Source organism: Helicoverpa armigera, chromosome 2, assembly GCF_030705265.1.
Source record: "Helicoverpa armigera isolate CAAS_96S chromosome 2, ASM3070526v1, whole genome shotgun sequence".
Taxonomy (NCBI): Eukaryota; Metazoa; Arthropoda; class Insecta; order Lepidoptera; family Noctuidae; genus Helicoverpa; species Helicoverpa armigera.
Genome location: NC_087121.1, coordinates 10,460,933 through 10,479,223, shown reverse-complemented (window position 1 = coordinate 10,479,223; position 18,291 = coordinate 10,460,933). Strand labels below are relative to the sequence as shown.

General features: G+C 36.8%; 1 protein-coding gene and 4 non-coding genes across 5 annotated transcripts; 3 read left to right on the top strand and 2 right to left on the bottom strand.

The window, feature by feature from the left end:
• Positions 1-107: 107 nt before the first annotated feature.
• On the top strand, positions 108-17,846 carry LOC110378926 (transmembrane channel-like protein 3). Its single transcript, XM_064039774.1, has 15 exons — positions 108-266; positions 2,362-2,497; positions 4,517-4,691; positions 5,016-5,163; positions 5,524-5,766; positions 6,144-6,292; positions 8,093-8,243; positions 8,759-8,997; positions 9,365-9,482; positions 9,922-10,031; positions 10,309-10,501; positions 11,171-11,265; positions 13,166-13,324; positions 13,853-13,986; positions 14,826-17,846. Exons 2-15 carry the CDS (start codon positions 2,374-2,376, stop codon positions 15,095-15,097), a joined length of 2,310 nt encoding a protein of 769 aa, XP_063895844.1. The 5' UTR covers positions 108-266; positions 2,362-2,373; the 3' UTR covers positions 15,098-17,846.
• On the bottom strand, positions 6,943-7,059 carry LOC126055332 (U5 spliceosomal RNA). The gene has a single exon (XR_007511385.2). It is a non-coding gene; the product is annotated as a U5 spliceosomal RNA (small nuclear RNA).
• Positions 7,766-7,883, bottom strand: LOC126055330 (U5 spliceosomal RNA). Its single transcript, XR_007511383.2, has one exon. It is a non-coding gene; the product is annotated as a U5 spliceosomal RNA (small nuclear RNA).
• Positions 11,516-11,632, top strand: LOC126055329 (U5 spliceosomal RNA). Its single transcript, XR_007511382.1, has one exon. It is a non-coding gene; the product is annotated as a U5 spliceosomal RNA (small nuclear RNA).
• LOC135119080 (U5 spliceosomal RNA) lies at positions 12,705-12,821 on the top strand. Its single transcript, XR_010277972.1, has one exon. It is a non-coding gene; the product is annotated as a U5 spliceosomal RNA (small nuclear RNA).
• Positions 17,847-18,291: the final 445 nt, after the last annotated feature.

Below are 18,291 nucleotides of genomic sequence, written 5' to 3'. Positions count from 1 at the left end.
AATGAAATGAATGGATGAATGAATGGCGCGGCGTAAACTTAACCAAGATGACACTGACAGACTGATGTAATTTGACAGTGACAGCAAGTTGTATTCATTCATTTTGACAGTTTGATTTGCATTTGTTTAGTTTGGTTGATGATTTATTTTCTTTTTAATTTTTGAACAAATACTTCGAGAAAATATCTGCCATTATTATAAATATTATTAAAACATCATAGAAGACTACTTACCTATTGAGTTAAGAGTTTATAGGTATAAAGTGCGTAAGTCTTTTTGGTTACTCATACTTACTTACTCTTACTTTGTTATTAAGCCTATTCCGATGTTTTGTAACTATTTATTATCCTTGTGGCACATTTGGATCAGTTTTATTTTGTTTATCCTAGATTGTGATGCGAATATAACGGTTAGGGAACGAGTTGAGTAGAAAGGTACATAAGTCCCGATATTTCTGTGGCTATAAGGATAAGGGTCTGTTATAGGTTTTCCTGGTAGTGTACGTGTATCCGGGTTTCCAAGAAAAAATTAAATAGAAATCGAATAAGTACTACAATCTATTCCTGATGACTATCATGTAATCAGTTCGATTGAACAGATTAAATGTACATGCTTATAATCGATGACAATTACATTTGAAATTGTATTAAATGAAAATAATATTTCTCTAAAATAGATGATTCAAATCTCAATAAAAAAGGTAGTGATTTCGGTCTAAAATGCGTTAATGTTGTTATGTACACAACCAGTACCTATATTTTAGGAGAGAGATCTAAATGTATACAAAAAAGTTGTATCAACAGTTTATAATAGTGTGATGTGTTAGACAACCTGTAAGTAAAAAAAAAGTTCTTGCCTTTATCCAACCAAATTAAAAATAAATAGCTTCCTGCATGTGCTAATAGGGTAGTTTCCAGGGTCGAAATCATGAAATGATATTTAGTCCGCTTTTTAGATAATCAAAAAATATTGGATACGTATTTTTTCTTTTTTTAATTAAACTTAAAATGACAAAGATAATACACTTCAAAAATTAGGAGTGGGGTAGGGATGGGCAAATGGGGAAAAAATATCGATATATATCGTATCGATATTTTTAAAATATGTATATCGATAATAATTGACTAAAAAATATCGATATGTTGATATATCGATATTTTCTGCGCAATAAGCAATTATCTATAAAAATTGACAAAATATTCGAAATTTTAAAGCAAATACACATCTGGCTGTTTTGACATCAGTTTTATTATTAAAAAATAAGTACATAAAGCCAAGAAAAAAACAACATCATCAACACAACAAAAATTACATTATTCAAACCAGTATTTGTCTGATATTGACATCAAGAGCACTCTTTGCTTGATGTGCTCGCCTGTTAATCTGCTCCTATCATTCGGCACAGCCAAATTCACCATTGAAGCTACTCTTTCAGATGACACTGAAGAAGCTTGGCAAATGGCGATTACTCGCCAGTCGGCCGCCACACTCAAGTACCATACCAACACTCCAACACACGCAGTCAGTGATACCAACCAAACCAAACCAACAAGCAGTGTCATTGTCATAGATGAACAAAATAGACAAGCAGGTCATAGACTATAGAGTGTAATTTTTGTTTGCGTTTGAATTAAATTTAAGAAATCAGATTGGTCAAAGACATGATGTGACGCATGAGCAGACAGCAGAGCTTTAAAAAATGTATCGATTTTGATACCTAAAAATAAATATCGAAAGTTGATATATCGCGGGAAAAAATATCGCTGATTTATATCGATATTTTTCTGAAAAAATATCGATATTTTTTGCCCAAGCTTAGAGTGGGGGCCTTTTACGTCACAGTGTCCTGAAAATTGTAGCAACTTGTGACGTCACACTAAACTTTAACACGCTATATCTTAACAAGTTCTGATCCAATTTAAAAAAGAAAAAATACGTATCGCTTAATTTTGGACAATCTACAAGACGGACTAATTATTATTTTTTAGGAAACTAGCCTATTCATTCAGTTATTTTTTTTTAATATGACTACATTCCATTGGAAATATCATACACCAGTATGTTTAGATGTATGCTTATTCCTTTTTCAGATGAAAACAACATTTAATTTGAATAAGATTGCACACAGCACATATAGATCCTTTTAATGCATTTTAGGAAATGGTCCTCCAGGATTCATGCGAGAAAATGAACAACAAGTCACTCTGTCTAGTTGTCCTAATCAGACAACAAAGTATTATCAAAGTACCTCTTTGTAACTAGATGACCTAATCAAAACAAAAATTATTGTAGATAAGGCTATTGATATGATGATAAAGTAGTTCCGGTCAAATAATATCACATTTGTTTTGTTGGTTTCAGTAAATAGACACCATGGAGGATGAAATAGAAGAAATTGAAGCTAGACCACAGAGTGCGAGGCGGAACTTGACGCTGAGGAACAATGCAGCTAGGCAGGTTGCTGTCAACTTTATGCCTTCTAGGCAACTGCCATACAGTAAGTCTGAATCAAAATATTTTTGAATTCATGCCATAATCTAACTATAATTGCAGAATTTTGTTTACGAAATGGGAGTGGATCAGCCATGAATGTAAAACACATAGAGAAATAATCATATTAACTAAGCAAAAATGTAGACTTTCTGAGACAAGCTCTTTATAATTTCATAGTTATAGTTTACAATATAATATATTTAAACTGTGGTTATAGTGAGTGTTGTATTTATTCTCGCACGCACATGGCGACATCTTTTGATAGTATTCTGCAAATATTTCTTGATACTTAATTCAGTCGAAAGATGGCGTTGTCGTTCAATACGTGTAAACAAATAATAACAAAGCAATTATAGTTTTGCAGCAATATTTCATTGCATTTTATTAGCCATAACTTTCAGCTTTATCAGTCAACTTGCCTTCATTGTCTGAACTTGCAAATGGACTTAATAATGCATATAAATTTATTTAAATATCGAAAATTCTAGTCTTTCTTCTAACTTGGCTATCTTCACGCTATATATTTTATGGTGTCGTCAAAAAGGGTTTTAATATCTGTTAAGCTGCAGTATGAAGGTCTAATGGGTTGGGCGTTCACTCAATTATCGTTTAATAAGGGTTCATTAGTTGGCTACGTGTTACAAACGAACATAATTGCTAACAACCGCTAATTATCATAAACATTCGTTTCGACTACAGTGTAACAGCTTAAAGCAATTAAGCGTATTTTGTAACGAATAATAGTATATAGATGAAAATGAAAATGAAATCTTTATTTGTTCAGATCATGTATATCTTATACGATTAAACAAAGTAATTAGTCTTTTTGTTTGTAGATTAGCAAAAAATATCAATATTTTTTTCTTTTCACAACACAGTAAGAATGAACTAAGAAATAACACAATAAAGTGCGAGAGAGTGCATTTCTTAATTTTACATTCAAAATCCCTATTGTATTATTAACGATTAACAAACAATGGATTTGTCTTATCTAAAACCTATTATGAAACATAAATGAAGTCATTATACACTCTTATTTATCCTGCCTATCTCAACGTTACACAGCAGTCAGTAAGCACCTTTATGCACAGGACTCAATAATGAGCTCAGTTCCATACGGCACTAAAAGGTGATATAACTTGTACTACATTACACATTCAAGCACACTGGTTTGCATTGAAAAATAATATTATTTTAGTATGATTTTATACCTAATATAAATCGGTGTGTGTTGTAGTCTCGTGTGTGCAGATAATGTGTTTGTGAACTATAATGTCGGTTTTTAATGAGGATATAGAGGTTTTCGAGATTAATACTGGGAGAAAAGGTTGTGTTATTGTTTAGTTTGTTTGATGCATTTTATGTTTGTTTTGTATTCTTCGGTTTGAATAGGTGTATGAATAATACCTATGTGTGTGTATAGATAAGGTCAGACAGATAAATAAATCGGTGTTTTTTGCGAGATAAAAAAGCCCGGGGATAGTTTTGTCGTTAGAAAGTGTTTATTACAGAGTTTATTGGACGTGCGAATTAGAGGTAGATTCCCAATGAATCTAATAACACGATTGCAATATTCAAAGTAACTAACCAGCCTGAAGGTTCCTAGTAGCAAGAACATTTTGCACATTAAGTGACGATACATTTTCTTGCACAAGTCCGTTAACGTCCAAAACGATAATAAAAGTAATAAAAAATTAGAGTGGTTTATGACGGCCGGTTTCTAAACATGTTCTGTGTATTTCTTATGTTAACAAACATTTTATTCCAAAACATCTGTAAAACAAGATACAAAATTAGGTTTGTATGTCTGAATTATTGATGTATCCAAGGAAATTGATGTTATCCTAATGTCTGTTCTATATGAACTGTTTTGTACATAAAATTGGTAAACAGATACCTATAATTAGGTATAGTAATTAATTATTTTTAGTTAGCTTTTCCTCATCATGTGATGGCCGATCGAGAAGTAGTTTATAAAACGAAAGCAGGAGTAAAAAATACTAATAAAAACTTCCATCATCAGATACACTACGACTCCGTCGAAATACTTCGGAGCACAATGCACTACTGGAAGAGGTGGACGCTGCGGAGTCCGACGCGCCCGACTCGGCGGATAAGCAGGCTGATATCATCGTGCGGGAGATGGAACAGCACCAGCGTCTGATGGAGGACGATCCGGTGGCTGAGGAGTTGAGGAGGTGGGGGAATGGATTTTAAGTTGTGTGATAAGAAAGATAAACGTGGACTGTCCAAGATTAGGATGGTTGGTGTTCGCTGAGGGAGGTCTACGTTGAGCAGTGGACGGCAATATGGCTGAAATAATGATGATGATGAAAGAAGAAATTCATTTGACTACGATTGCGGTTGTGTATTTAAATTAAAATGCAATTTGTTCTTATAAACGAGCTCAACTGTCTTACGTGTCGTAACCGATCGCCATATTTTCTTAGTCTTTTTGTTCGAAAACAATCCTAAGTTTCGAATATTTTAAATAATGAAATTAAATGCTTCATATTTTCCAGAGAGGCTTTAAGAGATCTTCCCCAAGGTCTGACGATGAAGAGGAACGTGCGCGCCAAACTGTCGGCGTCTGTCAGCCTCCGGTCGAAGAGAAGACCCATCTCAATGTGGAAACGGATGAAATATCGAATTGGGTTTGCGTGGAAGAGGGTATGTTATCATTTTAACTAGATTTCATCAGCAGTTTCGCCCGAGTCCCTTGGAATTACTTCTCGCACCCGGATTAAAAGTAACCTATCGCCTTACCAATAAATGGGCTATATAACACTGGAAGTTTTTTCAATTTGGGCAAACAGTTCGTGAAAATAGCGCATTCAAATAAACAAACTAACTATTCAGCTTGAACTTTATTCCCTTTTGAACTTGTTTCGTTCAACACATAAGTTCACTGTTACACCCAAAAACTTAATTTTAAATGTTTTAAAAACCTACGCAGAAAAAGTGCCAAAAATATATAAGTCGGAAGACTCTTTCCAGTGAAATCATCCAGTAAACACATTTCCTCCACAGCTCAAAGACCGGTGTCGCGACGTGGTCTTCTCCTTCGAGTTCTGGTACGAGCCCATCCGTCAGATAGAAGGCCACTTCGGTTCTGCAGTGGGCTCCTACTTCTACTTCCTCCGCTGGCTGTTCGCGCTTGACCTGTTGCTGGCTACCCTGGTGGTGGCCTTCGTGGTCATACCTCAAGCGTTGCATGATGAGACGAGGGCGGATAGAGTGCAGTTGACCTTCTTGGATTTTATTACTGGCAAAGTAAGTGTTTGGAATTTCTTCATTTGTAATATTGTTAAGATGCAAGGATTGGGTAAGTATTAAATAATATAAAAATATTCAAACTGTTTAGTATCAAGAACATTTAATGAAGGTTTCACTAAATATAGTCTTGGCCTTGCCAAATTTATATCTTTCTATGAATCCATAACATGTAATACATAAGCAGTCCCAGATGAACCAAACATATGGCAAGAGACACACCTTACACAACCGAACTGACTTGTTTTTTTGCTGTTTTGTTGTTCAGTCACGATAAACTAATTTTAAGACTGTCCCGCCCTATTCTTGCTTCTTGTCCCTGTACATAAAAAAAATGATTTTAGGACAATATCAGCGTTGTTTTTATTTTGTTCCAGGGTGGTCTGACTGACTCGCTGCTGTTCTATGGACACTACCACGACGGCCCCATTTCGACTCAGTCTTCGATGACATACAACATGGCGTTCGCTTACTTCTTCACCATGGTCTGCTTGTATCTCATGTTCTTTGCAGTACTCTGTTATAGGTGAGTTACTTGAATAGGACACTATTTACCTACATTTTACTTAAATATGGGGTCGGCTTTCTGTCTAACCAAATATAGCAGAATGTTAGTATGTTAGTTTTCAGTTACTATAAGGGTACATACGCACTATGCGGGTAGCCGCATTACGGCTAGCCGCGCGGCTGACCGCAGGATGCGGTTGCGAATGCGGCCAGCCGGATCGCGGGCAGCCGCATTCGCAACCGCAACGTGCGGTTGAAGAACCGTTGCGATTTGCGGTCATATCGATCCATTTCAAAGATGGACGTGGAAGAAGGTGCAGCCATTTACTACATTTACACACGTTACGTAAAGAAGAAAAAACAAAGAAAGAAGTACTGGGTGCATCCTTATTTGCAAACACGAGATGAGAGCAAGCATTTTGCAATATTTTTCGAAGAACTAAAAAGCAGTCACTCAATGGCGGGCAGCCGCAGACTGAACCGCACAGTGCGTATAGCAACCGTCCGGCTGGCCGTCACTCGGGCCGCAGCCCTCCGAGCGACCGGAGCGGTCTGCGGGTAGCCGCATCGCAGTGCGCATAGAAATGTATATTACGTACATAATTCTGCTTGCGGTCAGCCGCGCGGCTAGCCGTAATGCGGCTACCCGCATAGTGCGTATGAGCCCTAAGCCCCGCCGAAGCGAGGCATTCCAAAAATGCAATAGACTCATTTGAGTGTTCCCCTCCACGGAAATCTTTAGTAAAAGGCGAAAGATTTATGCGTTTTGAAGGGAAACCAGAGTTAGCGAAACTGCTGCTGACAGCACACCCAAGTCAACCGCCGAGAATCTTAACACCGCGATGTAGAAACGTCACGTAAATGTACAGCGCCATCTAGTGGGCCATTTCAGGAAACGACGCACCCTCATTGTAGGGTGATACTCAACAAAAGCTGACGCTAACAATAGGCTTTCTACGAGGGTCCTTTTGAACAGGTCTTTAGTATAACATTGTAAATTAAATGCTCAAAGAAATAAAATTTATTAGTTCCAGTTCGCCACGATATCCGTTTTTTGTTGCATTGAAAAATCTGTTCCATATTTAGTTTCCCATGCATGGATAGCTTTTGACGCATCGTACCAAGTGACTCACTAGTCTAGTCAACAATTATTTCTGAACAAAAATGTTTTGAAGTCTCAGAAAATTATGGCTGAAGCATTGAGGTAGACATATATTTCACTAGGTTGAATTAGCATTTAATTCGGGATGGCATCGCTTTCAAAATTGCAATACATAGTTACAATAGATAACAATGAGTTTAAGAAAGTATACAAGACATTGTTAAAATCAACATTTTGTCTTCATAATGCTACTAATTATTGCTTTCAGTATTGTTTCGTTAATCATTATTATACTCAATGAAGAAGTGATTAGTCACATTCAGTTAATGCGCATGTATTCTGGAATTCAAAATGATTGTGTTGGCGATAATATAATTTTTCAGTTATTATAAGCCCCTCCGAAGCGAGGCATTCCAAAAATGCAATAGACTCATTTGAGTGTTCCCCTCCACGGAAATCTTTAGTAAAAGGCGAAAGATTTATGCGTTTTGAAGGGAAACCAGAGTTAGCGAAACTGCTGCTGACAGCACACCCAACTCAACCGCCGAGAATATTAACACCGCGATGTAGAAACGTGACGTTAATGTACAGCGCCATCTAGTGGCGTAAAACATGTAGCACAATGACAATAAGCTTTCAAGGGTGCTTCCCTACGAAATAAAAATAACTTTCTTTTCAATAATCACTTTTATTGAAGAAAATCTTCCATGCTTTCAGGACAGCATATTCGTACCGCCTCAACTTCATAGAGACATCGGGAGGCCTGAGCCACGTGTTTGCCAACAAGGTGTTCTGCGGGTGGGACTTCGGCGTCGTCACACCTGAGGCTGCCAAACTTAATGCCAACAGCCTTTACAACGAGTTCAAGGTATGTATGTATGTACGTCCAGAATGTATGTCACTAAATATCAACAGCGTCCATGTCCCGAGACATGGAAATTAGCATCCGGATAAGAAAAATCTACTTCTCCACGCTAATAACTGTCTTCTAACTTTAATTTAAATCCGTTCAGAAATTATAGCCTGGAATTAAGACATACAGACTCAGTTTCGCCTTGGAAGTAAGGATAAATGGTTGTGTTGGTTACACTGATCATAATTGAGGAATAGCCAATATGACTGAGATTGGCTTGGACTCAGTGAAGAATAAACATTTTTGGCCTTACTACAAAAACTTAAACGCCTGTTTTACACTTGTCTAAAAAAATTGTTGCTGCAAAATGAACCATATGTCAACGTCATAATTTGTCATTTTTTTAGACAAGGCTTAAATTAACGTTTAAAAGTTTTTGTGGTAAGACGGTCTATCTCTATTCACATAACACTGTGGGTGAAACTGTGGGAAACATCAAGTTTTTAATCTATGATCTTATTTCATTTCAGGAACTTCTAAGTGAACAGAACCGCAAGCAAGCAGCCACATCATGGCTAACCAAGCTCGGCCAGTACGCTACCAACGTGATCATCAGCGTGTTCGTGCTGGCCCTCATAGGGCTGATCGAGTGGGGGCTGTGGCTGCTGCTGGGCTGGCGCAGCGGGGTGCAGCACTGGGAGCTGTGCGTGTCCGTCATCGTGACTGTCTGCGTCACCGTGTGCCCGCTCATGCTGCATGTGCTGGTCAAGTGAGTAGCACATCCAGTGGGGCTGATCATCATCATCTTCCGAACCTTTTCAGTCTCACCGGATACAGCTAAGTACATGTTTATTTAGAAGGAGAGACTGCTTGTCTGACCTCCTCAACTCAGTACCCCTTGGCAAGACTGGTTTCAGACTAACTGGCTTCTGACTACCCGTAACTACTGCCAAGGATGTTAAATGACAGCCTAGCAAATGGGGGTTTCACATAAGTAAGTAAATAAAGGTTTTTTTTTACATGCTCCTCTTTTTTAAGTTTATAACTTCAATTTTACATGCAATAAGTGACAATATATAATTTTATATAACCACTATTATGGAACAGTAACTACATACTCTTGTCGTACATTTCAGATTGGAGTTCTACTCCCCGCGTACAGCACTGTATGTGACGCTGGCCCGCACGTGGCTACTAGACGTCGGGACTCTCATGTTACTGCTCGTCTACTGGTCGCAGGCACATGCTGGACAGGTCAGGAGTTTAAATTTTTTGTATAATTGATATTAGAGTGTATTGTGTGCACAAAGTAATCAATTTATTGAAATCTAGCTAAATACATATTTTGGATTTTGTCAGTTTTTTTCTTGTGTTAAGTGCGGTTTAAAAAAATCGGCATTAGAATAACTTTGCTTAAATGTTGCTTGCCAATAAGCAATGATTTATATAGAAAACAAAAAAAAAAATAAGGCCAGGCTGTGGTGGGGGCACCACACCCACACACAGAAAAGTTTTTAAACAGCAAATAAAAATAAAACCCTTCACCCACTCAGCAGTATCCAATGAGCAGAGAATTTCCATTAGTTGTTTTAAAACATTGAACTATACATTATGGTAGTCCTTTGTTCGATCTATAGCTGTACTTAATTTGCTTGCACATATTTTATTTCGCTTTCCCCGTGTTATATTCCAGTGCTGGGAAACATCGTTCGGTCAGGAGGCGTACCGGCTGGTGTTGCTAGACTCCGTCGTATCTTTGTTTGTGTTGCCACTTATTGAGTTCACTAGGGGCTTAATTTATAAGTGAGTTTCATTTATTATTATTTTGTACATACTTTGAATCTTTAATGATTGAATTTTTATTTAGTAAAGTTTCAGTTATCAATATTTTTATGTTTCTGAATAACTTACATTTTTCAAGCGAATTTTAAGTTTTAATGTCCTGGCTTTGCGCAGAATAATTTTCAACAACATTTTGTACCTTTTAACCCCTTTGATTTCCTTTGAAACTTATGTGCCATATTTCAAAGAAATTTTTCCAAAATTACCCCAATAAAATTCCTTCTACTGTGCATTTCAGCTGGAGTAAATCAGAAAGTGCTCCAGAGTTCAACATCGCATACAACTCCCTGACGCTGATCTACAACCAGGCAGTGCTGTGGTTCGGCATGGTGTTCAGCCCGCTGCTGGCGGTGGCCGTCACCCTCAAGCTGCTGCTGCTCTTCTACATCAAGCGCGAGTGTGCTCTCAGGGCCTGCCAGCCTGCTAGGAAGGTAACTGTGTCAGCAACATCGCATACTCCCTGACGCTGATCTACAACCAGGCGGTGCTGTGGTTCGGCATGGTGTTCAGCCCGCTGCTGGCGGTGGCCGTCACCCTCAAGCTGCTGCTGCTCTTCTACATCAAGCGCGAGTGTGCTCTCAGGGCCTGCCAGCCTGCTAGGAAGGTAACTGTGTCAGCAACATCGCATACTCCTGACGCTGATCTACAACCAGGCGGTGCTGTGGTTCGGCATGGTGTTCAGCCCGCTGCTGGCGGTGGCCGTCACCCTCAAGCTGCTGCTGCTCTTCTACATCAAGCGCGAGTGTGCTCTCAGGGCCTGCCAGCCTGCTAGGAAGGTCAAAATTCCAAAATACCTGACTAAAACTTCAAAGATCTTATTTTCTTCTCTATTATTTATATATCTACTATCTTGTGCCAGCGGTTTTACCCCATTTCCAAGGGAACTATTTACTAACCTCACCTAGACAAAAAGAAGCCGATATGGCATTCAAAAAAAGCTGCATTACTATCGAAATTCATCAAATGTATGCACTAGCTTTTGCGTGAAAGCCGAACAAACATTCATACAGACATTTGCGTTTTTAATATAAGTAGACTCTTATAATACTTATGAAAATAATATATTGAATACTAACTGGTAATACATTTTGTATTTACAGGTATGGCGTGCTGCTCAAACTCAAACAGTGCTGTACATGTTCGTCACACTATCATTATTCACCACCCTCTTTGGCATTGGATCACTATTCTTTAGGTAAGTCATACATAAACTACAAATGTGCTGAGAAATCTTCCTATCGTGTATATGTTAAAAAACATCATATTAACAGTTCTTTGTTTACGCTTTATAACCTTGATTTTCCCGTACGAAATAAGAGCTTGTGACGCATGTTTGGTTCCATTTTACGCCACTAGATGGCGCTGTACATTTACGTCACGTTTCTACATCGCGGTGTTAAGATTCTCGGCGGTTGAGTTGGGTGTGCTGTCAGCAGCAGTTTCGCTAACTCTGGTTTCCCTTCAAAACGCATAAATCTTTCGCCTTTTACTAAAGATTTCCGTGGAGGGGAACACTCAAATGAGTCTATTGCATTTTTGGAATGCCTCGCTTCGGCGGGGCTTATAATAACTTAAAAATAATTATGTAGTAACGCACACTTTTTGAAGATAGTGCCTCGCACATTGTGAACAGAATATGCCTTGCCCCTTATGTTCAAACTGGACGCAAGAATTTACTTTTAAGCGTTATGTATGATAGTAATAATCACTGGTTTTGTGTCACCATTTCATTAAAGTTGTCTCAAAAGGGCTTCAGCGTGTTGGCTTCGGCCCCACGTTCGCCTCCCAAAAATCCGGGACTCTATAGTCCCGAGGTCTGGAAGAGACATACAGTTATCACTAACATAATGATGAAACTAATTAGAATTATGTAAACAAAATGTAGTCTGGCCTGAGTGTAAAAATGTTTTGTATAATTTGTTTTAAACTAATTGGTACTGATCGATTGTAACTATTGCAATTTTTTCAAAATGTTCTACAACATAATATGTTATATTGAACTTCAATCACGATCTCCAAAGACAATAAATATTTGGTTATGGATGAACGCCCATTATGAATTGATTTTTCCATAAAAAGAGCGAATAATATTATTACCTTTATTGCTTTTACCATTGCAAGACTAGTTATACTAACATGTTTAAGATGACAAAACAGTCCTCGTTGTTTGTATAGCTATTGTTAGCGTCAGCCTTTGTTGAAAAAAAATTGTCCGAACACTCTTGTTGCCTAGACTTGTTACTTGGCACGATTAGTCAAAAGGTTCGCCCGAATGGGGGACTAAAATTATGAAACAGATTTTTTCATGCATCAAAAAACGGGCAAGATGACGACCGTATTATGAACTATAGCAAGTAAGTATTATTTCTTTAAGACATTTACAATGTTATATTAAAGACTTGTTTAAAATGACGAAAGAACCCTCATTGTTGGTAAAGCTATTTTGAGCTAGCGTTTGTCGAGTGTCACCCCACAATGAGGGTCAGTCAATGTCCACCCAAAGATCCAAAATATTTTAAACAGTTGCCTCATGTTGATCCACTAGATGGCGCTGTACATTTCTGTCACATTTCTACATCGCGGTGTTAAGATTCTCGGCGGTTGAGTTGGGTGTGCTGTCAGCAGCAGTTTCGCTAACTCTGGTTTCCCTTCAAAACGCATAAATCTTTCGCCTTTTACTAAAGATTTCCGTGGAGGGGAACACTCAAATGAGTCTATTGCATTTTTGGAATGCCTCGGTTCGGCGGGGCTTATTGTTACTGAAAATTGAAACGATCGTTAACGCAGTCTCGTGGCAGAGAAATACATAACATTGATTCATTCATTCTATGCTATTTTGATAACTTGTAAGATACTCATGCATGGCGAGAATATACAATTCAAACCTACATTGTAAATGTTTGGTTCGTAAAGTCATGTGAAAACTATTTCAATCTTCAAAGATGAGAATGGGGTCGGCTTCCAGTCTAACCAGATATAGCTGAGTACCGGTGTTTTACAAGGAGCGACTGCTATATCTGAACTCCTCAACCCAGTTAGCCAGTTACCCAGTAACAGCTAGTTCTACCATATTAAGTAAACATTATTGTTTCCAGAACATCTAGCCACGCATGCGGTCCATTCCGCGGCTACTCGCACGTGTACGGCGTGGTGAGCGAGGGCGTGCTGCGGCTGCAGCAGCGGCCGGCGCTGCGGGCCGTGCTCGGCTTCATCGTGAGGCCAGGGGTTATTGGCTTTGTTATGCTGTTTTTGTGGTACGTTAATATTTATTTTACTTTGTGCTACATGATGGTTCTTAGGTAGACTTAATGACTTAATGCAATAGGCATTATTTCTAGTCGATCGTGGGGTAATAACAGTATGTTATATTTGTAACTTTTATATTATCTGTTAAATAATTTCTCTGTAGTTAGATAGTAATTTGATGCTCGTTATAGCGCCTGTGCAATCGAGCTTCGACAGTAAGCTCTGTTTTCTGACTAATTGAAATTAATGAAAGGATGGTTTGAGCAGCGAAATTTTAAACAGTCTGTTTTTTACCTCGCATAGATAATCTGAGTGAATGAAGACAAGGTGTTTGAATAACGAAATATCACTGTTTGTTTAAAAAACGTATCTGCTCTATTTTACCTTAGGGAGAGTCTTGCCCTAATAATCATTACAAATGAACTATGTAAAAAAGTTAAATTTTACAAAATTTTGTATGACACATACCGCTTATGATCAAAATACCACAGCACACTTCTACTAATACTTTAATCACACAATATTCAAATTTCCAGTGTATCAGTATACTACATGCGTGCTAAAGCCCTGGCGCAGCGCTCCATGGTGCAGCTGCTGCGGCACATGCTGGTGCTGCAGGCCAAGGACAAGGACTTCCTGCTCACCGCCATCTCTAATGTGTCTAATGGAGGTAACAACCATATACTTTATTTGTGGAACATTATCAAATGACCCGTCCTGCAGTATGAGGGAGTGTCAGATTCTTACTGATTTAAACCCGTCATGTTCCTTCTTAAGCCCTTTATGTATCTTTGCGTACGTCAGTTTTTCGAATACTACTCCCACCGCTCTCACTACTTTTCCAAGTACTCATTCATTTATCTGTCTAGTTGTTTCCTAATTAATTATATAGTGTACTATGTAATAAGTAATAAGTGGAGTGTAACTAGACACAGTAAAATAACAGCTAAAATAACCGCATTTACAGTGTAATTTTAGAACAGACAAGCTATTTTAGTGTTTTACATAAAACGACAACGTAAACATTCTCATTCATTAACTTTGACTTTTTTATTAATTGAATGCCTTTGTTGTGAATCTTTAAGGTATGCATGATAAGATTTAATTGCACTGTCTGGTTAGTTACGAAAAAAATATTTTGGTATGATTTTTTAAAAAGCCATTATAATTCACGTTTATTAAAACAAAAGAAAATAAAACGATGGTTATAAAAATAAAAGAAACCGTGAACGATTTAAACCTTTTAAATGATTTTTGAAAACAGTATGCATCATTTGGTTTTAATATTATCTCATATCTTTGTAAATATTTTAGGTATGTACCCATTTTACATTGTCACAATATCTTTACTTCAGCTATGTAGAAGTAGATTAATTTTTAAATATGTTTCATTTAGCAGTAGATAGAAAATCTTTCGAAAATACATAGTCTATGCTTCTAATTTATCCATTTACGATCAATAACTGTTAACATGTTGACATTAAACTGTTCCTTGTCCCAAAATTCCAGAATGGCTATACAGTCCAAAACCAGACGAGGGTCCAGACAGCCACACATTCAAGTACCTCCGCGAGGTCCGCAAGCCCTCCAACTCCGGCTTCCACTTCGACGCCTCGCGCCTCAGCCACTCCCTCATAGAAGGCAGACCACGGTCCTTCGCCAAGGAGAACAGGACCTCACATTATGATAAGAAGCCTGAAGATGGGGACACGGATAGTTCCTTCAGTTGGCAAGGGTCTAATAATTATTTGAACAGCGAAGGGGATAAGCAGTGGCCTTGAATTTTTATATATTTCTTTATTATAATGTGCAATCTTTGATGAGATATTCTGTCTGTGGTCTCAGTATTTGAATAATGGTCTATTGCTATTTTGTTGTAACTAATTCTTACTAGCTTATGTTAAAATGTGAAAGTAACTCTGTCTGTCCGATAATACAGGACTGGTTTAGATGGATAAAGATGGAAATCTATGGTTTTTGAATAGGGAACTGATAGTTTGCTTAGAATTATAGATATTAACCTAAGGAAGTGAGACCAAGAGAAATGACTGGTAATGAAATAAAGAAAAAATCAAACTATCAGACATTAATGGATCTATGTACCAAACCTATGTAACTACTTATGAACAGAGTTTTTGTGTCATAGTGAATTTTAATTATGGACCTGCTTCGTTTCGTCCACAAGGTTTTGTAACGTAAGGTTGTAATATAAAAAATCGGTAAAAAAGCTTTTAAGTTAAACGGTTTTATCTTATGTGTACTGAAAACTAGAAAATAAAAAAATAGTTACTTACCTGTCAACCTACGTAGGTGGTCCCGGTCATATTAAACTAAAATAAAAACGTGGGGCCCATTAACTATTGCTGTAGTACTTTCTTCTAGAGGTATAATAGGTGTGGATTGCATGGAGTTACTACAATCGTAACTGGAGATTTTGATAATCAATAATCAGCCGTAGCGGCTTCACCAACGAACGCCGAGCTCACGATCTACCAAAGTATAAAGATATGCTTTGCCATAGGTAGGATTTCACAGGGGCCCCACGTTTTTATTTTAGTTTAATATGACCGGGACCACCTACGTAAGTTGACAGGTAAGTAACTATTTTTTTATTTTCTAGTTTTCAGTACACATAAGATAAAACCGTTTAACTTAAAAGTTTTTTTACCGATTTTTTATTTTCTAGTTTTTAGTATTTAATGAAAATGCCTACCGAATATTCCTCATTCTATCTAATTCATTTAGTGCATCATTATTACACGGTCTCTTACCTGACAATTTATTACAATCTAATTCCTCAATACATAGCCCTTCCAGAAACTTTTTTTTGTAACAACCCCAAAAATCATCACATGACCTCTCCTGCTGTGGGTCAGCAGCGGTGAGGGAGTGCCAGACTCTTGACTAGAAACCGTTTTGTTCCGTCGTAGGCCTTTTATGTACCAGGGCCGCGGTAACTCTTCCGAAGGCCTTGGCCCTGTTGGGCCCCGCTGGAGTTACTGACAGTATATACACTGACAGATACCTACGTTATCCGCCATTTTGTAGCGGCCGCCATCTTGGATTTCATTTTTTATAGTATATTGTATTCTGCTTGTTGAGCCCTCTCATTTGATACCCATATTGATGGGATTGATAAAATCTTAGTTATCCGCCATTTTGTAGAGGCCGCCATCTTGGATTTTAATTGTATATAGTACATTGTATTCTACTGGTTGAGAACTTTCATTTGATACCCATATTGATGGGATTGATAAAACCTAAGTTATCCGCCATTTTGTAGCGGCCGCCATCTTGGATTTAAATTTTTTATAGTAGGTATATTGTATTCTGCTTGTTGAGCCCTTTCATTTGATACCCATATTGATGGGATTGATAAAATCTACGTTATCCGCCATTTTGTGCCGGCGGCCATATTGGATTTACAATGTTATTGATATTACTATATTGTATTGTCATCGGAATTAAAGGTGTATACAAAATTTCAGATTAATCGGATGACAGGAAGAGGGTGAAATTTGAATTACTAAATTTGACCCAAGAATGAATAAAACAAACGGGGTGAGCTAAATAAAACCGTTTAAAAAAATATAATTGACTTGTATTATACTTAACATTATAATATATCTTAATACTGCTGGTGCTACCTTGCATTTAAATTTTGTGATAATGATATGATAGAGGACTTTCTAAAGTATTATAATTCTAATAACTTATAGGTATAACTTTAGGAGACTTGCCAAAACACCCCAGTTTAAGAAAATTTAGAGAATTATTTTGTAATACAAATCAGTATTTGTTTTAAAGTACTTAATACGCTGTTCAGCGCAGTATACTGTTACAATAATTTAATTAACACATTGGATATTGCCAACCAAGTGATTTTCAGCATACTTGAGATGATAAGTTAATATATTTTTCTTTGCGTTCGTAATATTGCTATTAGAAGCTTACATTTTCAACTTTCCTTTACTGAAGAATTTATATTTTAGTTCCTATCTACGTGTTATGTCAGAGATTATAATTTGTTTAGTAAAGTTAATGAACATTGCTCTTCCTGATGTCTTCCGGCGTTCTTCGAGGCTTATTTAGAAAATAAGAACTTTTAGGTCTTTTCATTCTATATGTAAGAATGGATATCGCCAAAATTGATTTAAAATTATTATAGGTGCTCTTTGATGAAGTTATTCTAATTTGTAACGCGACATTTATCGCGTTTTTTTGCGAAATTATAAGCAATTCTAAATTTGTAAAATGCTTGTATCAAATATGTTGATTTTGCAACAGTAAGAAAACCAAATATTGAAGAAATATAATAACAGTATTACATTAAAATACTTGAAATCTGCGAAGATTTAGTAGAGCTGCGAAGTAATAATTGAAATTATAAAATGAAATAAAATATCCATACATTCAATCGAATGCAATCCATGTCAATTTCTAGTTTAAGAGAATTTATTATGCATTTATACTTATAATATACGATTTTTATAATTAGGAGAATTTGCAATTAAAAATATTTATAATAAATTATATTGTTTTATTTATCCTTGACTGATTAATGTTTTTATGTTAGTCCTGCGCAGCTAACAAACAAAAAGAAAATCTGGAGTAAGGTATTTAATATTTATTACCATTCTCAGAAATAAATTACGCAGTAATCGCTATAGAACCTCTTTCGCTAAAAAAAAAAACTGGCCCATTACGTCTACAAACGTCAATGGTTTAAAAACATGATTTTGTTGCTATGGCAACGCGTCCATAGAAACGTTTATTTATGAACATAGGAACTTGACAATATTAGATTAAATAATTTATTTTCATTTAAATAATATTTATTTAATTATTTATAATTTAGTGTTACATGTGATTCTAGTGCCAAGGTAAGATTCCCTGTTTATTGTGAATTTGAGTGAATACAGAAAATAATTGAAATTAATAGTGCGCGAAGATTATCTATCAGTGTATATGTAGA

Coding starts and splice junctions, on each gene's coding strand:
- LOC110378926 (XM_064039774.1), top strand. CDS start 2,374: ATGGAGGATGAAATAGAAGAAATTGAAGCTAGACCACAGAGTGCGAGG. Junction 9,483..9,921: donor CGCAGGCACATGCTGGACAG/GTCAGGAGTTTA, acceptor GTTATATTCCAG/TGCTGGGAAACATCGTTCGG. Junction 10,502..11,170: donor CCTGCCAGCCTGCTAGGAAG/GTAACTGTGTCA, acceptor TTGTATTTACAG/GTATGGCGTGCTGCTCAAAC.